We start from the raw sequence: 23373 nt of genomic DNA, 5'->3' as shown, positions 1-23373 counted from the left end.
ACCCCATAGCCCCAACTTCCGCCCACTGCTCCCCAGTGCCCTATCCTTGCCCCATCCCCATCCCCTGCTCCACCCATACTGTCCTCCCTTATCCTCCCCCACCACGCCCCCAGTCCCCACCCACTGTTCCCCCTCTCCCCACCCCATAGCCCCAACTTCCGCCCACTGCTCCCCAGTGCCCTATCCCGGCCCCATCCCCATCCCCTGCTCCACCCATACTGTCCTCCCTTATCCTCCCCCACCGCGCCCCAGGGCCCGAACCCTCCCCCCTCTTCGTAGCCATTTTTACGCTCCCGCCCCGCGGTCCCGCCCCTCCCCGGGCCGCCCAGCAGCGATGGCGGCGGCGGGTGCGGGTGCGGCGGCGGCGCGGCGGGTGCGGGACGTGGCCTCCGCCTGCAGCGCCGAGAGCTTCGAGCTGCGGCACCTGCACCTGGCGCTGCGCGTGGCCTTCGGGCCGCCGGGCCCCGGGCGGCTGGAGGGCTCGGCCCGGCTGGAGCTGCGCTGCCTGCGGGAGGGCGCGGCCGAGCTGAGCCTGGACTCGCACCCCAGCCTGGCCGTGCGCGGCGTGGGGCTGGCGGCGCCGGGCGGGGAGCCGCGGCCGCTGCGCTTCGAGAGCCGCCCCTTCGCCCGCTACGGCTCGGCGCTGCGCGTCTTCCTGCCCGAGCCGCTGCGCGCCGGGGAGTGCCTGGCGCTGGACATCGCCTACCGCACGGGCGAGGGGCCGGGGGTGAGCGGGCTGCGGGGGGCTGCTCCCTGCCCCCTCGTTGGCCCTGGGGTCCCTGGCCCCGGGCTGCCCCCCCCCCGAGTCCCCGGGCTGCCCCCTTGCTGGGTCCCGGGGTAGCTCCCCCGCCCCGAGTCCCCGGGCTGCCCCCTTGCTGGGTCCCGGGGTAGCTCCCCCGCCCCGAGTCCCCAGGCTGCCCCCTACTCCCTTGCTGGGCCCCGGGGTCGCTGCCCCCCCCCACCCCCCGAGTCCCCGGGCTGCACCGTGCCCCTTTGCTGGGCCCCGGGGTCGCTGCCCCTCCCCCCGAGTTCCTGGGCTGCCCCCTGCCCCCGGGCTGCCCCCTGCCCCAGGGTCCCTTGCTGACCTCCACCGTGACCCTTTGCTGTTCCCCTAGGCTCCTGATCCCCCAGTCTTCCTGCTGCCTCTGCACCCTGGTCCCTTGCTGCCTCTCTGGGTCTTCCTGCTCCCTTAGTTCCCTTGCTTCCCGTGCTCCCTATCCTCTAATCCACTTGCTGCCCTGCACCCTGACTCTGGGCCCCTCCATCCTAATTCCTCTGCATCACATGCTGCCTCCCCATCTCCCTCTCTGCCCTGCCTTTCCTCCCTGGGGCAAGATCTCCAATCAATGAGTCTCCCCAGTCCCTAATGTGCTGTCCACCCTTTTTGTCTGAAACATTCTCTCTGCGTTTGAGGCTACTGGTTACCCACCCCCATCAGCTCCTGGTTTGCGGCTTGCAAGTGGCAGGCGCTTCACAGGGGATAGCTCCTGCACTGCCAGCAGCCGGCCCGCAGCAGAGCAGAGAGGATGTAGATACCAAGGGCTGAATTCAAAGCTCCCTGCACCGAGCGTCCCTGTTTACAGCAGTGCAAAGTGGGTGCAAAACACGTCCCAGGCAGGGTGGCAGTGTTTGGCATGCAGTTTGCACTGGAGTGTGAGGCGGTGACCAGTCTAGGTTGAAAGAGGAGTAGAGGGGGGATCTGGAGCAAGTCTACAGTGTAATTTAACCCAGCTCCTAAATCAACCAGGGGAATATGGGGTCATTGGAGGATAGAGATCTGGAAAGCAGGGAGCAACAGTGAGAAAAGGAAGTGATGGTGGCCTGAAGGTAGCCATATTTATAGGTGTGACTTGCAAACACATGGCTGAAAGGTCAGGGTGACTGCGAGATGATGTCAAGTGGCGGGTAGGTGGGAGATCTCTGTGCAGGAGAGAAGGAATTGTGTGTAAGGGGGGAGGTGCGCCCTTTCTCCAATGTAGCCTCCTTGGACATATTTAGCTGCAGTGTAGTGAGTTTGCAGGAGCATGGCCAGGCAGGAGAGTGGAAGTTCTGCATTATCCGAGGTTGAAGCTAGAGATCAGAGAAAGCAAAGCAGGGGAGGAGGAAATTACCCTTTCCTATCTCCTTGTGCTCTTCTCAGGTCCCCAGCTCGGGCTCCAGTGATGCTAACCCTGATTACAGCTAATCACCTCCTTTTGGTAAATCTAGGCAGTGGCAGGTTCTCAAAGAATGGAGTGTGGATGAGTTCCAGCCCATGAACTTGATCCCCTGCTAGGAAGCACTAATTGATAGTAACCCTCAGCAAAAACGTAAGTTTTGGTTTGTCTTGAGCTTCTGATTCCTCCTGGGACCAGGCCCAAACGGGTCCCATCTGAAGGGTCTTGTTTCTTTCTGTGCATTGGCGGTCTGGGATCACTGACACGCTTTCTGGTTCCAGCCTTGTCTAGCGAGTTTCATTTCTCTGTGGCAATCTCATACCCGCTTTTCCAAACCCCACCCAATCCTGCGGCAGGAAGGGAGGGGGTGTGTTCTCTGCCTCCAAAAGGCCGAGTCTGCTCAGAGAAATGTGGTGCTATGATTTGCCTGTTAGAAAATAGGAAAAGTGCCAGAATATTGCATTTGCCATGAGTTAAAGTGAAGGTGTCTCTGTCCCTGCAAAGAACAGTACTCGGGTTATTTTGCTAGCTTATTTATCCCAGCCCCGCCCGGCCCCCTGGCTCCTTTCAGCAGTTAAATGAAGGCCTTCAAGCTCTTCATGAGAGAAGAGCTAATACAAATGGATGAGCTGTAGCAATTCTGAATTATAAATGCTGAGCATAAAAACTTCACGGCTAGGAACGGGCAGCCCAGCTGGAACGAGAGAGGAGCGGATCCAGACCTGTGTTTATGCTTGGAGGGCCAGCAGTCACTGTTGATTTATTTGCTTTTTTGTGTCTCTTTGACTTCCTGGTTTTGGGCAGGAAGTGGCAATGCTATGGCAGTGCATGTGAGCCCAAGGCTAACTGCCTGTTTCCAGCTTGGTCAAAAGCAAGAGGGTTTGCAAATGTTGCACAACTGCCGTAGTGGCCAGAGTTCATAGAATATCAGGGTTGGAAGGGACCTCAGGAAGTTATCTAGTCCAACCCCCTGCTCAAAGCAGGACCAATCCCCAATTAAATCAGAGTTCAGAGAAGCAACTGGTTTCTTAGGACTCTTAGCCAAATTTTTTAGATTTTTTCCTTCAATTGTCTAATTTCTGCCCATCTGGATTCAACGGGGGATTTCAGACTCATTGAAGCAGGCTCCTGATCACACCAGCCTAAATTTAGAGGAACCTCACTGACTTCAGTAGAGTTATTCTAGGTTTACACAAGAGTAAATGAAATCAGAAATCAGCCTAGAATAATACCCCTTACTAAGCTTAGTTCTTGTTTTCTTTTTTAAAGCTTTTCGTGCACCTGAGTGGTACTTAGGCCTTGTCTGCACTAGACAGGGTTTGCTGGTATAGCAAGCTGGCTACCTGCCCTAGGGGAGATGTACCTTATGTCTATTCCCCAAACAAAATAAGTATACTGGAAAAAGGATTCTTTGTAATGTAATGTAATGTAACTTGCGCCTACCTTAGGGCTTTTGCCGGTAGAGCTGTCATTTGGGAGGGGATGATATTTTTGCACACTCCTGCCGGTAAAACTTTCTAGTGTAGATCAGGCCTAGCTCCTCCCTGGGAAAATCACTGATGTGCAGAAGTCCTTTTGCTGGTATAGCTGGTTTCATTTGGGGAACTGAGAGAAGCTAAACCAACAAAAGAACTATGAGGTGTCTCCCAACTAGGGGAGTTTGCCAGTGTGGCTATACATGTATGTTTGTGCTGCTAAACTCTTTCTAGTGGCGACAAGGCCTGGGTGTGGGCTGTACATCCGGGGGAGAGCTTGGTCAATTTACAGCTGCCTTTAAACTGCTTCGTGGGGTTTGGCTACACAGGGAAATAGAGTATGATTGTATGGCTGTAGTGATGCTGGTAGAATTCCTTGCACAAACACTCTGTTCCAGCGTAGTTACTTCACTTTGTGGTTATCAAACCAGCCGATCTACAAACTGCTCCTGGAATAGGCCAAGGGGGCGGATCCTGGTTTGCCACGTCCAGTTGTATGTGCATTTCTCCACCTGAATGCAGCACGTTGCTTTTGCGTCAGTGATGCTGATTAAGATTTGTTAGGATCCCAGGGCAGCTCACAGACTTAGTCAAGCCTTGAAGTTTTGCGTGAGTCTAACTTGAATCTGACTGTCTTGTTTGATTTTTTTACTGACTTTCCCTCTCCTTGTTCTGCTTACTGCTCCAGGTGTCCTGGCTGGACTCTTTCCAAACAGCCCAGAAGGAGAGGCCGTTCCTTTATACCTCTGGCTTTCCTGTGCTCAACAGGTCCTTTTCCCCCGGCTTTCACACTCCAGCAATAAAAAGCACCTATTCTGTAAAAATCCAGGTGAAGTCTCCCATCCCTCACAGGAAGCTGTCTCTTGTCTCTCATCAGGTTTGTTGGCTCACTCCAGAGCAGACAGCAGGGAAGCAGAAGCCTTATATGTACACTCAAGGCCAGGCTGTCCTCAACAGAAGTTTTTTCCCTGGCTTTGACACCCCATCAGTTAAAAGTACATATTCAGCCACTATAAAGGTAAGCAGAAAAGGCATAAGAGTGCAAATTGGATCATTTGTTCAAACTTCTATTTAGGGTAGAAAATTCATTTATCAAGAGGGCATCCATTTCTAGGCCTTGGAAGGAGAAATCTTCGTACGCGGTCTCTCCGGACCGCTAACCTTATTAAAACAGAACATTGGGAAGTGCTGTGAACATTTGTCACCCATGTCTGAGATTCAGGACAGCCGGAAGGCCCTGATCCTCATGCAGAGTTCATTGGTCAGAGTCCTCCATATGGACTCTCTCATGTCATGCTGCTCCTGCTCCTTGTTTGCCAAGCATAACACAGTTACCTTCAGATCCCTCCTTAAAAGTGACCTGCAAAGGGCACTTGAATAAAGCTATTGTGCTTTGAGTCTCGCTTTTTAAATGATGAATAAGGAAGGCCTGAAAGGGCTCCTTTTTGGTCTTTTCTGGGGCGGAGGCAGTGTTTTGACTCTTAAGTTTAGAAATAACCAGCATGTCAAGTCTGGTCTTCCTTGGTTTTGCTAAAGCAGCTCTGGCAGGGAGTGGGTTTGGAATCAGCATATTGCAAGCTCTTACATCTTAAAGAGGTGAGGGTGCTGAATCTTTTAGACAGAGGTACTCGATCCACAGTATTTATTGGCAAGTGCAATTAAAGCAGCGTTAACAAATCTCTTGTTGGCCCTTCGAGATAGGACAAGCGCCTTCCAAATACTTAAAAAATAGAAACAGCAAGCTGGCTTCCTCCCAGCACATAGAGAAGTAGCTTGATTGGTTTACTGGGGACTTTGAGCTTTGCTCTTGTGTGTTATTGAGGGGAAAGTGAATTCAGAGTGCTGAAGCCTATGCGGCGTTCGTGGGGCATAGCTGTTATGGGTGGTCATGATTGTTGTGAGAAAGATGGTTCTCTCCGGTACCCAGGGCCGATCTTGCAGAAGTATTGGAATACCAGGGCAGTGTCCTGTGTCCAGGGAGGAGCCAGACTGGAGTGTGTTAGAGGGGCAGGGATGGTATGATATTTACCAGAGGTGGCTTTTACCCAGTAAAATGTTTTTTACTAACCTGGGAAGAACTTTTTATTTTAAAAGCTGTTTCATAAATGCACACCATCATACTTAGTTTTAATTTGTATATTCAAATTCTGGTTCCATCGGGCAGTAGGTTTGGAGATTAATTCAGGGTTGTACATGTAATTATAATACCGAATGTTGGAATGGCTCTGTATATTTTGGTTTGGTATTTTCTCAGTGAAGTTATGCATGTCATGACTCATATTTCAGTTTTCACTGTTATGCAGACAATAGTCAAAAATATTAAATTACATAAGAACAACAATAATGCAGAGTTGGCTTGAAACATTAAGCAATCAGAAGCATGCAGAATTGCTGATGACCAGTCCTGGTCCATTTGGCCACGCAGCAGTCTGCTGCAGAAGACCAACTTTAATGCAGTGGGTCGACCGAGCCTATTCCTCCGTTTTGAATGGATGTATCCAAAGCTGGAAAAAATTTGTTCTGTGCTTGTTTAACTTGCTGGACACTGATGCAATTGCCCCACCAGTTCTACGAATTCAAATGGGATATCGGCATTCTTTAGATTTTTTTTTTTTTTTTTCCCCACTGTGTTAGAGGAAACTTGTTCCTTGGTAGCGTCTGAAAACATTGATTTTTGGATAAGGAGTTTTTACTTAAATATAAGTAAATGTGGCAGAAATTTGGGATTTTTGCTGAGCAACCACTGCCTTGCAATCTTTTTTGTTCAGCTGACAATTTCTTTGGATGAAGGAGGTTGGCCAATGTGTACATGGGTAAGTGCCTCCTCAAATCTTTGTGCACCACACAAAGCAGAAAAACAAATATTCATTTATCTGTAGATCCACCATATTTCACATGCAGCATCAATTGTTAATGTGTCCCTTTGCAGTGTGACAAGTGTCACAGCAGCTGGATTCAACTGACCGATCAAGTTCTTTGCTTCTCAGTAAATCTCGTGATGATTAATTATACTGACGACTCAGTCTTCGAGTTCTGCATCAAGATCACTTGCAATCCTGAGATGTGACTGATTTTTAACATGGTTCTATCTTTGTTGGTTGACTGTTCCATTGTATGTCCGCAGGGATTTGGGGTTTTACAGATCCTTGGCATTCTTTTAACCAGGCTGATGGTGATTACGAAAGTACTTTGGCTAAATCCACTTCAACAAGACCTTAAACCACATGCTCTGACACATGTTGCAGATTTACAAATGTCCTAACATCCAAACGTAACCAAGGTGTCATCTTTTTCCAGATCACTTCTCTTACTTTGCATCTTTTTCTCATTGTCAGGCAGCTCTTAACATCACCACCGTACAGTTCACTTGTAAATGCCTTGGCTTCTCTGGCCAGTGTAGCACAGTGCTTTCCAGCTTTCTCATTGTTTCCAGTGTGAACTGCTGATACATAACCAGCTTTCCCTATCTGCATCCAGTTAGCTATCACTGGATCACTGTGCACATTACTCCCTCCAGCGTGTATTAATGTAACTGCTTCTCCATGTAATTCGTTATGTGCTTCCACCTTCAAGCCAGCATCAGTAACTGTGTCTAACAGGTCACCTGCTGGGTGCTTTGTAGCCTGGCCTTCCCTAGTTTGCTGGAAAAGTTGGATGCTTAGTAACAGAAAAGGGAATACAACAGCCATAAAAACTTGTGCAATCTTCAAGGCTATTTTTTGTTTCAGCTTTGGAGTTGTTTTTTGTAACAAACACACATCCCTTCGCGGCTGAAAACCTGATACTTTCCTCCTCTTTGCCCGACCTGGAGCTGGCTTTCTTTTGTTGTACTCGGCAATGGTAATGCCGTATTGTCCGTACCTTTATCCTCCGAGTGTGATTCAGTAACCTCTCAGCTACCATCTTTCACTAACAAAAACCCAAGAATCACAGACTTTGGTTAAACGTGTGAGAGTAACTAGGGATGCAAAGTGATTGTTTCCAATAACTCAGCCAGCATTGCTAATATATCAAGATAGAGGTTAACTCCTCAGCCTGCAATACTGCGTTTAGGACACACCAGGATACTGGGCTGGATGGACCTTTGGTCTGACCCAGTATGGCCATTCTTATGTTCTTACAATGCTTTCCCCTGCCTCGAAAGGGGTAGTGGGGTTTGAGATCCAGGTGGTAAGAGCATTGTTAGCTGGAGCTTGACTTTGGGAATGCTCATCATGGTCACAGAGCAGTCAGGATAGCTCAAATCCACCCCTAACGTGTGCAGTGTGACCCCCCCCCTCTCCTGATGGAGGCTGTTTACAGGTGTCTCCATTGCTAGGTCCCTGAAGGCTTCACAGCTGTGATGAGCGCCACAACCTGGGAGAAGCAGGAGAAGGACAACACGTTCACCTTCAAGATGTCCCAGCCAATCCCGTCCTATCTGATCGCCTTGGCTGTTGGCGACATAGTTTCTGCTGAAGTCGGACCTCGGTAAGGGGCTCCCCTCTTATTCACAGGAGGAAGATTGTGCGTTCAGTTATAACAAAGCCTGTGGCCTTGGTTGTAGCTTAGTTCTGAAGGGTTTGCTCCCTAACGAGCATATCTACTATCCATCCCCTTGTTTGAGGGGAGCTCTTCCCCCCCAGCTCAACTCTTCATGTGAAAATTGGGTAAAACTTGTCATTCTAGGCTCCCATGTGCTATGGTGTTCCCCTGATAGCTGCCTTTTCCACACTATTTGTCTTGCAGCATGTCCGCGCTCTGTCCTGCCAGCCAGTCGTAAGTTGAGGGGGTCTTGCGTGGGACTAGAATTAACCGTGGGTTATTTGTTACTATAAATCTGGGTCAGAACCAACCCAATCATCTAAAACTTGGTTGCAGCTCTGCCAGTCGTTAGTGGGTTATCAATTCTCATGCTCAGCAGGAGACCATAACCCCTAAAATCAAATGACAGTAGCAAATTATACCCCTCCTGTCTGAGTAGTGCATCGGTGGCTTTCAATACGCCCCAGATTATCTGGTTATGGATCACATCTCATTCCTTGTCCTGGGCAAGTTTTTTTTGTTTTGTTTTTCCCCCTCCCCCCCTTCCCCCCTCTTTAAGGGCAGAAGGGAATGCAGCTTCAAAGTGGTGCTGCGGAATTGCACTCCTGAGCCCTGTGGTCCAGCTCTGTACCTTGCTTTGAATGTGTTCCCCAAAGTCACATATGCAGAGGGCTCTTAAAACATACTTACTGTTGGGTCCTGGGCACACGGGAGTCTGGCCGCTCTTGCTTATGGGGAATAAGTCCCCCTTTTTTTTCCAGCTGCTTTAATTCATAGGTTCATGGATCTTTTAGGGCCAGAAAAGATCATTGAGTGTGACCTCAAACCTTGCTTGATCCTTGTTAAGGACTAAAGATTAAATTAACAACACATGCAGTAAATGTCTCATTAGCCTTGTTTATGGCCAGACCTTTATTCTTTGGTTTGAAGTCCATTAACTGTTCCCAGTTCTATACACTCTTCACTTTTGTTGTAGCAAATGGCCACTCTCCATCCTCCAGATTCCCCTCCTGCATGCGGAGATAGTAGCCACTAGCCCACACAGGCGTGCAGAGGAGAGGGCTGTTCAGGACTGCATACTGGAGAAGATGATGACTCTGTGCATCATTGTGTAGGAAGTGATGGGGTCATGCCTAGTCAGGCATTTTTCAAATGAAATTTGGAAAGGTATCCTTCACATGTGAGGAAGTTAGAAAGCAAACTGCTGAAAATCACCGGAGTCCGAGCGTGTCATCTAAGGCTTCTGAAGGAAAGAAAGTACCGAGCTAGCTTAAGCTTTGACAAAGCTCTGCTACGAATCCCCAGATTGGCTACTCACTGAGAAAAGAGCCATGCTAATGGGGGGAGGGGGGATCCTCCTTTTAAAAAAACTCCAAAGCTGCTGGCGATGCTGGTGGCTAGGCTGGTGAGTCTAAACTGGGTTCCCAGGCAAAGGAGCATAAACAGATTTGAACAATGCACTGGGATAAGTCAAACCAGCAGCCATGCCACTGTCCCCCATCGAAGCCCTGTGAGTCAGTGACAGAGTAGATCAAAATAACTTGCTTGCATTTTCCAAAAGGTCCTTTGTTAGGCTGGGAAAACAAATGACCAGAGGGTGTGGCAGCTGAGATTTTGTGATGGTATAACTCTGTCAGTTAGGGCATGATTTTACTGATACAGCTTATTTCCCTTCCCGTCCAGGAATAAGCTACCCCAGGATAAACACTTAACATTGGTATGACTACCCACACGAGGGGAGATTGTACTGACGTAACTAGATCAGTGTAGAGAAAGCTGGACAACTTGTGGGCAAGGACAAGGCCTTGGAATGGGGCAAGTTCTCCAGGTGGGGATTGTTACATCTATTAATGACCTGGAGGAGGTAGTGGGCAGGGAGATGAGGACAGAGCTGTTCTGGTTATTGGGGGATTGAGTCCCCTGGGGCTTTGAGGAACTTGACAGCATGTGAAATGTCTTTAAAACATAGCTTTGATTTTTTTTTTTCTTTTTCTTCCCCATCCTCTCCCTACCATGCATCACGTCTATCCTAAGTAGCTAAAGACCTGTGGCCAATATGGAGCCTGCAGGAAGCCATATGAATTCTAATAACCATCTCCCATAACAGCATGAAGCCTGCAAGCTTCAGACCCAGGAGCCTGGTCAACTTGAATGTCCTGCTTCCATCCAGAAGCCATGTGCTTCGGGTCGGGGGATTGCGGGCAGCTTGGAGGGAATGTGTTTCCTCATGTTAGGTTTTTCCTTTCCTCTTTGTATTTGGCAGCATGTTGTGTGGAGTCTGTTTGCCGAGCTGGAGATCTCCCTGCAGAAAAGGGTCCCTGGCAGCAGCAGGGATGGAACTGAGCAGGCAGAAGTGTGCAGACATCGGGGGCTGGGGGGTGAGGAGGAGGAGGAGGAGGAGTGGGCCTGAGCCGGTTCCAAGGCTGGGTTTGGGGTGCCAGCCTTCCACACAGGTTACAACCATACCGGCTCTCCTAACTAAGGCACCGCGCATCACACTTCATAAGAACAAGGCTCAGTCTGCCCTGTGTTTGTTGCAGTCAGGACTGTTTCTTCGCTCTCCTTAGGAGTCACGTGTGGGCTGAGCCCTGTCTGATTGAGGCAGCCAAGAAGGAGTACGATGGCGTGATCGAAGAGTTCCTGGCAGTTGGGGAGAAGCTCTTTGGACCATATGTTTGGGACAGGTACGGCTCACCTGGATGGAAGTCTCTGGGGTGCTCTGGACAGCTTTGGTTCCTTCAGGTGCCTCGCTCGGTCTTCACATGTTAAGGCTGGGGAGGGAGAGTCCCCAGGCGGGTGGGGAGAGGCAGTTCCATACTGACCGCTCTGCCTGCCTTTCCCAGATATGACGTTCTCTTCATGCCGCCCTCTTTCCCCTTCGGCGGGATGGAGAACCCCTGCATCACCTTCGTGACCCCCTGCCTGCTGGCTGGAGACCGCTCTCTGGTGGACGTCATCATCCACGAGATCTCCCACAGCTGGTTTGGCAATCTGGTCACCAACGCCAATTGGGGCGAGTTCTGGCTGAACGAGGGCTTCACCATGTACGCGCAGAGGAGGATCTCCACCATCGTCTATGGTGAGGGCCTGGCGTCTGCTGCAAGGACCCAGTCCTGCCATCCAACCTCTGTAGGCAGAGCTGGGCCCTGGCTAGAGGCCCATTGATATTGCTGGTGCTCAGTGCTGATATCCGGGTCCAGCCGCACAGGTCAGAGGGCTGGGAAGTACGTTCTGCAGCTTGACACGTTTTCTGGCAGCGTCTGGGGAGCTGCACTAGCTCCTAAAATGTCTGAGACGCGATTGGATCGTGTTGGGTGACTGGGCGAGGAAAGGGGTTGGACTGTCTGTTTTGCCTTTTTTTAAAGAGGCTTTTTCTGCCTTTTTATAGATTAGAAATTCCAGTCTTGTCTGCTGTGGGCTGCTGAAGCGTGGTGTGAGATAGCCAGACATGAAGGAAGTAAAACCTGGCCGAGATGGGGTGTGACTTTTATTCAGATTCTTGAGTCTTTAGTTAACACCTGTTTAACTCAGATGCTATGGAAATCGGCAGGAGAAAAGATTGCCACATTTGGGGTCAGGAAGGAATTTTCCCCTGGGTCAGATTGGCAGAGACCCTGGGGGGTTTTCACTGTCCTCTGCAGCATAGGGCACTTGCAGGTTTAAACTAGTGTCAGTGGTGGGTTCTCTGTAACTTGAAGTTTTTAAACTACAATTTGAGGAGTTGGGTAACTCAGCCAGAGATTAGGGGTCTGTTACAGGAGCGACTGGGTGAGGTTCCATGGCCTGCAATGTGCAGGAGGTCGGATGGTCCCTTCTGGCCTTAAAGTCTGATTCTGTCTAATAAAGATTCAACTCCTTTCAGCTGTGCACTCTGTGAGGCAAGACCCCCAACAAGTCCCCCACCAAAATTAGGTCAGACCAGAGACTTCAGGTTCCCAGTATTTCTGAGGTAGAAAAATGAGTAAAAAGAGCTTGAAAAATGAGGCCCTCCTTTGTTTTTTCCTACCCTGAGATCGACTGATGAAAACGCGACTTAAGAGCTAGGTGATATTTTTATTTATGCATCAAAAAGACCTAAACCACTTTTGCACAAACACACTTTTTCCTGGTCACATTGTGAGAGATTAGACTTTCTAACTTGAGATGTTTCCATAATTCCGTCAGGTGGCAGCTGTAAACTTAACGCGTGATGGGGACACACTTGCTTTTCCAAACGTTTGTTTCAGAATGCTTCATTTGCAGCATAAGGAAATTCTTTCTGCTCGGTTTACTCTGTCTTTGCCATCAGTAAAACACATGTCTGAAGATTCTACAGGTCAGCATTTTGGTGCAGTTCAGTGACTTTTAAAGGTAGTTTTCAAACAGGTGGAGGCTGGCCTCGTGGCTGAGTCTTGGGAAGGCCAGGGCTCAAGAGAGTCTCTGAGAAGGACTTGCTCCTGGGTCTTCACTCCAAAGCACAAGGCTGGCAGGCAGAACTCCTCTAGTTTGTAAGGTTGCTTTTGACCCGGGCGGGCAGTCGTAGCGGGCAGCCCATAAGTTTTGTCCTGAAAAGCTATGGTACACCCCCTCCCTGCATTGATTTCTTCTTCCTCTAGTCTCTCTCTCTGAATTAGCTATGCTTCTGCTCCAGGAGCAGTGACAGCCTTGCCCTCTTACTGGCCTTTGAAGTAGGGGCGGCCCCAAAGGAACCTTAAAGGGCAGTTTGCCTTCCTCCCCAGCTCTGATGGGAAAGTGCAGTGTCTCAATGCCAAGTCCCTGTCGTCTTCTCATCAGGTGCTGCTTACACCTGCCTTGAAGCAGCCACGGGAAGGGCTCTGCTACGCCAGCATATGGACAACACGGGAGAAGATCACCCTCTAAACAAGCTCAGAGTGAAAATCGAGCCAGGTCTGTGCTATTTCCAATAACTCGCTGCAGAGTACCTGCGGGGGGGTACGAGTCTCTGGGGCCGTCAGCGATCGTCTTATTGCCAGTGCGTTTAACCCAGTAACGGCCTGGAATAAAACTGCATCTACAGTAATCATGCTTGAAGATTGCAATAATTAGGGTATGTTGAGAATAGACCGTAAAGCTGCATATGGATTGCGTACAGTGCAGCTATCAGACGTGCATCAGTGTAGTCCAATCTTGTTACCGTTTAACAGGAAGGCTGCTTATTAGTAAACAGTGTTATTTTTAGAGTACCGTAGGTGTGATTAAAGTCCCAAGCATAAGTGGTTACTTTATATACTAAGGCAAGTTTAAAGGAACAGGCTAGAGAGGGACCAGAACTTACACAGTGGATGCCTCAGTTTAGGCACCGCAAGAAGGGCTCTGGGTTTTCTGAAGGCCCTGAAAACCCTCAGCTCCCATTGACGTCCGTCACAGCTGTGGGCGCTCAGTGATTCTGAAAATCAGGCCACTCTTACACAGGTGTCTTAAACATGGGTTAAGCACCCAGGTTTGTATGCTGTGCCTTTACTCTTGTTTTAGAGAGAAGCTTTGAGTAGCCCTGACATTCGTAGTACTAAATGATGGAGTGTTTCATGACAGGCAGCTGTTGATAGAAGAACATGCAGTTAGCGAAACAACCTCAATATTTTTACCTTCCCTTTGCAAGCCGATGTGCTAGTTCTCACGAAGTTAAAGCATCATGAAAACTTAAATGAATGTCCATAAAGCCTGAGGTTTTGGAGCTCAGCCACTTCAGAGTTCCAGATAAACAAACAAGATGCTCTTGTTAAAATTTGAAACCAGGGTAAATTTTTCTTCCATGCTCAGAACCAGTGTGATCAATTTTCTTCAAACTTTATCCTGTCCCTCCCCTCCCCTCCCCCCTCCCCCCCCCCCCCAAAAAAAAAAAGAAAAAAAATCTCAGCTGGCTTGAGAGTGACCTGCCAGTCTCCAGGCCAAGAAGAGGTTTCTGGCCAGGGCCTGAAGAGCACGTTTATAATAGCAGTCTGGCTGCATCCTCAGCTTTCTCCATAATCACATGTGACTGAGTAAATTGCTGTGTCCTCTTGGATTGCATCCCTAGAGCAGAGAAGGTGGATGGTCTATAGGAGGAATGTGGCTGGGTGAGAGGCAGTGGATGAGCTGCGGGAAAAGTCCACTGTGCATAGCATTCCCTGTATGTCTCCATGAATTACACAGGGTGGTTTGGATCTGAGCCAGGGTGGTGCTGGGTGGAGGGGCCATAGGCCACTGCCCTTTTGGCCGTCATGTTGAGGTGGGGGCAGCTTCTGGTGTTGAAGAATGGGAATCTAAGGAAGTTGAAGAAACCGTTTATTTTAAACGGTGGCTTCTTTCGTAAAGCTCAGGCCCTTGTCATGTGTTTGACCCACTAGGCGTTGACCCTGATGACACATACAATGAGACCCCCTATGAGAAGGGCTACTGTTTCGTATCCTACCTGGCACACCTTGTGGGAGACCAGAGCAAGTTTGATGCTTTCTTGCAGGTAAGGGGTGTGGGTTCGCTGGTTTCTGACTGGGGAGCTCTGTGTGCAGAGGTCCTGGAGGCAGGGAAATTCACTCCTTCTAGCATGTTTGCTGGCAAGGTTTCTTCCCTGCCTGTTGGTACATACGTGACAGCATCGGAGGTTCTTGGTACTTTCTGAGCTTGCAAATAATGCCACCATCCCCAAGAACAAAGCTGTCCCTTCTGCCTCTGGCTGGGATTCTCCTGGGGTACCCAAAGCCCTGAAGAGATCAGAATTGCAGCCTGCAAACCTAGCAATGTTCAGTTTGAGAACCCAAGCGCTTGAAGTGAGGAAACTTAGTTAAGACTGAAGGCCAGTTTAGGTTTTAATGCCTTGACTTACGGAGTCTCTTAATACCTTCCACATTGTACTAGCTTATACAGTAAGCAGCACTTAAGTGTGGGTTGATTAGAACTTGAGGAGATGTACAAAGCAAGCCACGCTTGAAGAAAATTCCTTTAGTACCGTTTGAAGTTGTGGGTGCTTACAGCTAAGCAGTCTGGAGCAGGAGGGTCTCCAGTCCAGGACTTTTCCCTGTGTTAAATGCTCTTATCCCTCCAGAAACACACCCTAGCCTGGAATCTATCTGGAAAACTGAATGAGAGCTTCAGCTGGCGGCTCTTAATATTCAGAGAATGAAAACCCGGGCCTTGTGCAGCACAGGCCAGCCGGTAATGGGACTAGTGCCACTGGGCAACTGAGTCAGCACCTCTCCTGAGCAGTCAGTGCAGCCTCTGGCCTCAGTAGTAAAGGGCTCTATAGCATCTGTCACCTTAGGATTTTGACAGGTTTCCAGGCTCTCTGCTTTGTGTCCTGTGTCATTTTTGGACACTTGTACACTTTTGCTGTGGCAGCCATTTCAGTTTTTTAAAAACATTTTAGGGGAGTATTAGGATTGCGTGTGTGTGTGTGTTTCACATTTAGAGCCATTTAAAAAGTTGTAAGGCTGGAGGGGAAAAAAGAGAAGTCTCTTCAGAACAAAATAGGCTTTACACACATTAAGGCCCTTTTGCATAAAGTTTAGTAAATAGGAATACAGTGTTAAGACAAATATGTTAACAGGCCTTTTAGGAGAAAAACATTTGTATGCATTTAGGTTATTTTGAAATAGTCTGAATGCCAGATTTTTTTAGAGGAAAAATAATTGTAAGACATGTTAAATATTAGTCATAGAACGTGGTTTTAGAGAAATTGGGTGCGGGGGGGGGAAATAAGACACAAAGTGAGAGAGGTTGTAGAACAGCGAAGAAAAGCAAAAACCTTTCAGCTGGTTACAGAAAGAGTGAGAAGCTGCAGAGAGAGAGCCTGTGTCACTGACCCAGTGGCAGAGAGAAGCCTGCAATGCCAGTAATTCCAGGACAGTCGGCCTTGAACAAGCCACACCTCTTGGCTGTGCCAATCAGAAGCTATTCTTTAGACAGGTCATAGAATTGCATTTTCCTGAACCAATCATAATGTGCCAAGAGGCATAGCTGTTGACCATTTGTCTGTTTCAAAAATGTATCTCTTGAAGCAAATAAAAGAAAAGACACGTGCTGTACATAACTCAGGTTTTTGTAGCAATACACAAACCTTTTTAAAAAAAAAAAGGTGGTTTTTTTTGAAAGTTTTGCCTAATGGAAAACTGCTCTAAAAACTTATTATTTATAAACTGTAAAGAGAGTTTTAGATTTACTCGCTTTGTATAAACCACAGGCTGACAAATGAAAAACTAGCTTATAGAAAGCAGGCGATAATACTTTTAGCAGAGCTAAAAATGCTATTTCTCTGCTACCTCCTTTTCCTTTAACTTATTTAAAAATCTAAATGCTGTAAAACCAAGTAAAATTTTAGTACGTAAACTTTTTAAACACCAGTCAAAAGGAGCATGCATGTATAAGTCTTTATTTACAAAATGTATGTAAATTTAGCAGATATCCTTCTTTGTTTAGTTTTGTACCAGGATTAAGTTACCTCTTTTTACATAAAGCCTTTAACGTTTGTGTCACGGAGTCCCCGGACGATGCTGTGGAAATGCTCCCTGCGAAGCCAGTCAGGACTCTGGGGAAGTCTCCTTTCTGTGAGCAGCCTGTCTTCAGGACACACAGCTCACACAACTTCCACCTTCCTGGGTCTGACCTCGGAGCATTCAGCATCCTCTGCCCCTCCGTGCGCTTCCCACAGTGAGTCCACTCAGGCGGGGTCCTGGGGAAGCCAGAGGGTCCTGCACCCCAACTTTGCAGTCAGACATGACTCTCAGCCAGCCAGTAAAACAGAGGTTTATTAGACGACAGGAACATGGTCTAAAACAGAGCTTGTAGGTGCAGAGAACAGGACCCCTCAGCTGGGTCCATTTTGCGGGGCAGTGAGCCAGACAACCACGTCTGCACTTCACTCCTCGTCCCCAGCCAGCCCCAAACTGAAACTCCCTCCAGCCCCTCCTCCTCTGGGCTTTGTCCCTTTCCCGGGCCAGGAGGTCACCTGATTCCTTTGTTCTCCGACCCTTTAGCTCTCACCTTGCAGGGGGGAAGGGCCCAGGCCATCAGTTGCCAGGAAACAGGGTGTCGGCCATTCTCTGTGTCCCCTGCACACACCTGCCCTCTAGGGCTCTGCAATGATCATATACTCTTATCCCACCACCTAGATACTTAAGAACTGCCTAGGGGAAACTGAGGCACCCCCACACTATTCAGAGGAAACATTAAGAACAGTCCCACTTCGTCATAGTTTGTCTTGAAAAATGGTAGAAAGACCTTCATGAAAGTTGTGTGCAAAGTTGGTTCAGGAAAATGCCATTCTGAAACTCACACCCAAGCAGTCCTAATGCTCCCCATAAAAACAATAACATAAAAAAAAATTCAAAACGGCACCATGGCAAATGTGAACACGCCCAACAATGAGACCGGAAGGTGGGACATAAAGCAGAAAGGGGTGTGTGGAAACCTGTCAAAATTGTATGGTGATGAATACTATAGAGTCCTTTACTACTGGTCTCAAAGTCCATTCAGGGCATGGGGAAGCATGTTCTTCTGGGCTAAGTATGGGGCAGTGCAGGGCAGAGAGTATAGGGCGGCTGTATTCTAATTCCAGCTCCTGTGTCATGTCTTGTTTCCCCCCCGTACAATGTGGATAAAAGGCCAACCCCACACATGGGGCTTAGGGCCCTGGTGAGAAGATGTCTGGGAAGCACTCTAGGGATGGTGAACAGGATTTAGAGAGGAGGGGAAGAACTCAGCAAGAGAATGGGATACAGGAGGGAGCAAAGGGGACAGAACAGAATGGGAGTCAGTGGGCAAGCACGGGGGGGGGAGGGGCGGGAGGAGGGGGCAGGTACTTGAGAAAAGACTGGATGGGCAGGGGGATGAGAACGCTGGAAGGAAGAGGAGGGGGAACAAGATGACAATTGTTAATGGATGTGCCTTACTGCACTCTGCCAGGCAGCATCCGTCTGCAGCCTGGGAGCAAGAGCTGGCTGAGTTGCTGGCCACTCTGGCTTCTGTAGCTCTGGAGACAGAGAATCTAGAACTAGCTTTGCCACCCACAACCCTCCCGTGCTGGGAGCTGAGGGGCGCCGCATCCCCAGCTGGGTGTCTTTCAGCTGTAGTTAACAACACATGTGCATGTGGTCATGGGGAGCAGGCCTCCATGCCAAACAGCGGCCCCATTGCTTCCAGCACAGGGGGCTGCTGGTGAGCTTCACCCCACCAAACAAAAAGAATTGACCAAGGTTGGGATATGGGAATCGGAGAACACTGTCACGGAGCTTCCCTCATGCCTGCTCGCACCAGGGCCGTCAGAATGGGCAGGAATTGGCTAAACGTGAGCGGGAGAGAGGCTGGGGATCCAGTTAACAACTGGAAGTGGAAGCAGAATTGTTTAAAGTAGTTTGACATAAGCCCTGTGGGTCTGTGCTGGTCCTGCCTGTGTGGAGCATAAGTATGAGCACCCTGCCCCCGCAGGCCTACGTGAACCAGTTCAAGTTCCAGAGCATCATGGCCGACGAGGCCCTGGAGTTCTTTTTGGAGTACTTCCCGGAGCTGAAGAAGAAAGGCGTGGCCACCATTCCAGGTCAGTATTGCTGTCGAGTCTCAGATCTCCTTCCAAGCACTCAGGAGCCTCTGCCTCCTTGTTCCACGTGCCAGGGACTCCCCAAAACCAGAGAGAAACCTTCATACAGGACTCGGTAGTAACCAGCAACTGCAGCTTGTCCCTTCTCCAGGGCTAGAATTGGTCCGGGTCAGTGACCCAGCACTGCTTGAGGCTGCCCCCACCTTCTCCAGAGTCTCCGCTTTTCTTTTCTTTTCTTTTTTTTTTTTAAAAAAGTTAGTTTCTTATCTAGCACCTGTAGCTGTATCTCTGGCTATGGATTTCAGCCCTTTTTCCTTATCTGTATTCCCTCACCCTACTAACGTTGGGGTGCCCTTCACCCAGAGGTTACTGGGACTTTTGCCTCAAGCTTATTAGCATGTACAGCAGTTAGTTACCATGGCACTCTTGTGATTGGACATCTGCGGATGTTCCTAACTTAGATAATTTAAGGCTGGTATAAACTGGCATCTTGTGGTTACCTGTCAGCAGCACGTATTTATAACACCACTCTATCTTGTGATATAGGGTCATTTTGGGTTACTTATGTCCCATCTTTAGGCCATGGGCCCTACTTTGTTTGGCTAAGCTATTGTCTTTACAGGCTTGAAACATGTAGGCTTTTGCATTAGTGCCTTAAATCCACACCTATACCTTATTTAGCGTATGCCCATATATCTTTAGCAGCATAGCTGGCTACAAACCCATGGTGCCAAAGAAAACCTTAAAAATGGAAGTGGTGTGTAGCCAAAGCAGAAATGCCTGCCTGAGTGTGCAGAGAGCCTGAAACAATCAAACCGACATGCAAACTGCCCCTTCATCTCAATGGGATGTTAACTCGGATGCCCATTGTTGGGTTGTGGGCAGAGCTAAGGACAGGACCGTTATTACTTTTCCCTCTCCTTAAAGTTGAGCCCTGCTTCTCTGGCCGTACTGGTCAGTCTGTTACTCTGTTTCTTTGCTAACTGCTGTGTGCTCTTCCATTTGTTTGCCATATGCTAATGCACTGCCTCAGCTTTCCCCACAGAGGGCTGATTCCAGGGCTAAGTCCACATGCTCCCTGCCCTTCCGATCAAAACTGGGGTAATAAAATGTCATCCACAGAACTAATAACTAACTAGGTTTCAGTAATGCCTGTGGCAGATCCCCCTAAAAGCAATGGGAATGTGCAGGTGCCAGAGGATAGAACCTGTTACATGGGATGATGCATTAGATGAAAAGAACCCAGCTTGACTCTCAGATCCCAGGCCGTTAAGACGATCACTTGTAGGCTCAGCACAGTTGAGTCAATGAGAGACAATAACTGTGTAGCCCCCATGATGCAGTATTGCTAAGGGATGGAGCTTAGAAACCAGTCTCTCCATTCTCAGCTTCTCCTGTTTGCTATTGCTCTGTGCAACCTCCTGGGTGCACTGGCATGCAGCAGAATCTGGCTCCATTGCCGGTCCTGCCTGCTCTGAGCATGCTTATTCTGGGAGGTGGCTCCAGTGATGTCCAGAGAACGCAACCCAACTTCTTCTCTCTCCTTCTCCGCTGCAGGCTTTGAGTTTGATCGATGGCTGAACACGCCCGGCTGGCCCCCTTACCTGCCTGACCTTTCCCCGGGAGAGACGCTCATGAAGCCAGCAGAGGGGCTGGCAGAGCTCTGGGCAGCCAGCAGTTTGAACATGGAGGCAATCAAAGCTGTGGACATCTCCGCCTGGAAAACCTACCAACTTGTCTTCTTCCTTGATAAGATCTTGCAGAAATCCCCTTTGCCAGACGGTAAGGACCAGTAACCTCCTCTGGGCAGGGCGTGAGTTGGGTACAAACCGATGGGCTTTGTAAAGCAGTGAAGCCTTAATGGAAACCCTACCATGGTGTAGAGGCATGCTGGTTACTAGCCCAAGCTGGATGCTCACCAGCGACTTCCGGTACAACCAGATAGGTGGGGAGACGTGTGCCAGGCAACATACCTCCAACCTCACTCTATCCAGGGATGCATGCACGAAGGGTCCATTCAGCTGACTGGGAGTTCAGTGGCTGGGCTTTCATTTTTGCTTTTGGGGAGAAGCCTCCATCTCTCCAATAACCGAGTAGGGAGGGAAGAGCAGGGGTGTGTATTGAGGCCTCGTCGCCTGCCTAGGATCAAAGAGAGAAATGGCTGATGGCGAGTCAGGATAGCAGAACTTCATGCCCAAGCAAGCACCCTGCGTTCACTGCCGTGCACTGGTCCCTTTCCCAGTCCAGCTGGGAGGGCTGATGTCGAGGGTGGCGAGTTCCATAGTGTTTCCCCCAGTAGCTGCCCAAGTCTTAACCCTTTTTCCTAGAGCAGCCTCGTGTGATGTGCTCTGCAGCCGTTCTGCCCAGTATTCTAGCGGCAGGGAGTTGTAACATGCCGCAGAGCGCAGCGGTGATCTCAGCGGTACGGCCGCCTGCTCCTCTGTAACCAAAAAGCTCCCCATGTGCTGGAGCCCTTTGGGTAACGTCTCCGTCTCTCTAGAGGTCTGGTCCCTCTGGCTGGCGTAAAGTGGGTGCAGTCATGGCCTCCTGGCTGGCTTTGCTTGTGAATCTTTCCCCCACCCCGGGTGCTGAGTCTAGACACCTGAGGTAGCCTGCTGAGTGCCTTTGCTTTGGCTGAGCGATGATTCCACGGGGCCCGCTGGCTGCAAGGTGCTCGAGAACGACGTCTCTGGGGTGGAGTGTGGAGGAAAGCTGTCCGATGACTCATTAGTGGCATGCCCTGCCTCTGTGCCGGGGGCGCGTGGTCTGTTAAACGGCCGCCATCTCCTTGAAGGCACAGGGTGCCTGGGCCACGTATACGCAGCTTTGCTAAGTTGCAGCCCGCGGCATTTTCAGCTTGTTCTCGCTGACCCTACCCAAGTGCGTGCCAAGGCTGCTCGTTTCCGTGTCTGAGCCCGGCTGGGCTGACGCGCCTGCTCCTCGCTTCCCAGGGACCGTGGCGAAGCTGAGCGAGACGTACCCGAAGATCTCCAGAGCGCAGAACGCCGAGCTGCGCCTCCGCTGGTGCCAGATCGTCCTCAAGAACAACCACGAGCCCGAGTTTGGCAAAGTCAAGGAGTTCCTCCACAGCCAGGTTTGTGGGTAAGGCCGTTGCCAGCTCCACGGGGCTGGGAGCGCGTCAGCCGAAGGCCAGGCCCCGCTGTGGCGCTGTGTGCAGCGTGGCAGGGAACGCCGTGCTCCGGCCGGAGCCCTGTTGCACGCTCTCTTTGGTTTTTCGGCATACATTTAAGGCCACAAGCACGTCCCTAAATCCCTTTGCTGTCAGCGGGATTTAAGCACGTGCTTAAAGCTTGGCACATGCCTGTTGCCGGCCTCCATTCAGCCAAAAAATTAGGCATCTCTTAGAGAGCGCATCGAAGAAGAGGGAGCAGCAGTAGACAATGGACAAGGGCCACTGGAACTGCATCTTCCTGACTCCAGTGCTTACGTGCAACCAGGTTTTTTTAAGTGTGGGAAGGGGTGAGAGGGTCAGAGAATTTCATGCAGTTTAGGAACTGCCTGAGGAGGGGGGGCTGCAGGTTCTTGTGCAAACAGGTGCTGCCCTCTCTATCTGCTCTCGCTCTTCTAACCTGTTGGCAAGCCATGCAAAGGCGCTGGTCCTGCACAAGGACCGTCCAGCTCACTTGCTCTTGTAATCCTGCCATTTTCTCCGTTACCCATTTTTAGAAGTGGGTGAGTTAGTTTCTGTGAAATGGGGGAAAGTTGATGCTGCACAAGCACACCCATGTGTGTTTGCACACCCACGTGCACGCTTTCTTGGCGTTCGATACCTGGATTTGGCTAACGTTCTCTGCGTGCAGCGTCTTTGGCTGAGGCCAAGCGCGAGCGATCCCCACTGGAAGGGGGACTGTCTCAGGGAGGTGTGGGTGTGTTAACACAGAGTTTCTGTGGGAAACTCTTCTCCAGCCTTAGTGACAGTAGCCCCTGTGCAGAGCCCTGTAATTCGTGGGTCCAGTCATATCTTTTAGATCCTAACCTCCTTGTGGCCTTTGCGATTTGTGCCTTGCAGGGGAAGCAGAAATACACCCTCCCCCTCTACCGGGCCATGTGGAGCGGCTCCGAGTCCGCCCGAGCGCTGGCCGTGGAGACTTTCTCAGCCACGGCCTCTAAGCTGCACGTCAATGTCCGGAACTACGTCAAGAAGATCCTGGCTTCGGAGCCAGTGGGGACCTAGCGGCTCATCCCAGAGAGAGGCAGGCACCAGGGCCTCAGCTCTGCTGCATCTGCCCCAGTGACCCAGGGGGCCTCTCCCCATTGGAGCCATGCTTCCGGGCCTGCCTGAGGCTCCATCCCCCGGCTGGTGCGAACCCCCGGGGCACCCTCGCTCGCTGGCACACACGGGGTTTTATTAAACGCTTCGTCATTTGTATTCTCCCTGGTGGTGCTCGGTGGAGGCTTCTTGAGGGACTCAGGGTCCAAGTTAAAAGCACCCCCCCCCCCCCCTTCCTCGAGTCCTGCTAAGAGCCCATGTGCTGGCTGATGGCAGGGGAGGGGATTCACCCCTTGAAACCTGGCTGTTTTCTTTCAGTTCTGGGGGCAATAAATGGTGGTGCATCCTGCACAAGGGGGGGGGCCCCCCTCTGACTCCTCGCCCACCAGATTGGGTCCCATCTTCCTCATTGCCCCCAGCCCTGCTGCACCCTTCCAGCACACGGCTCCTGACTGGGCTCTGGCCCAGGGTCCCCTCCTC

At 50.2% G+C, this 23373-nt stretch overlaps 1 protein-coding gene across 1 annotated transcript; it reads left to right on the top strand.

Annotated features, from left to right (window-relative positions):
- The first annotated feature begins 307 nt into the window (after positions 1 to 307).
- On the top strand, positions 308 to 23057 carry LOC102931368 (arginyl aminopeptidase). Its single transcript, XM_037884930.2, has 11 exons — positions 308 to 727; positions 4509 to 4649; positions 7950 to 8101; positions 10723 to 10839; positions 10999 to 11234; positions 12929 to 13042; positions 14482 to 14594; positions 18554 to 18662; positions 20220 to 20444; positions 21614 to 21756; positions 22693 to 23057. The coding sequence occupies exons 1-11, from the start codon at positions 335 to 337 to the stop codon at positions 22855 to 22857; spliced, it is 1908 nt and encodes a 635-aa protein (XP_037740858.1). The 5' UTR covers positions 308 to 334; the 3' UTR covers positions 22858 to 23057.
- The last annotated feature ends 316 nt before the right edge of the window (positions 23058 to 23373 follow it).

Source organism: Chelonia mydas, chromosome 21, assembly GCF_015237465.2.
Source record: "Chelonia mydas isolate rCheMyd1 chromosome 21, rCheMyd1.pri.v2, whole genome shotgun sequence".
In the NCBI taxonomy this organism is placed as follows: Eukaryota; Metazoa; Chordata; order Testudines; family Cheloniidae; genus Chelonia; species Chelonia mydas.
The sequence above is the reverse complement of the archived record's forward strand: the minus strand, read 5'-3'. Positions and strand labels throughout refer to the sequence as shown.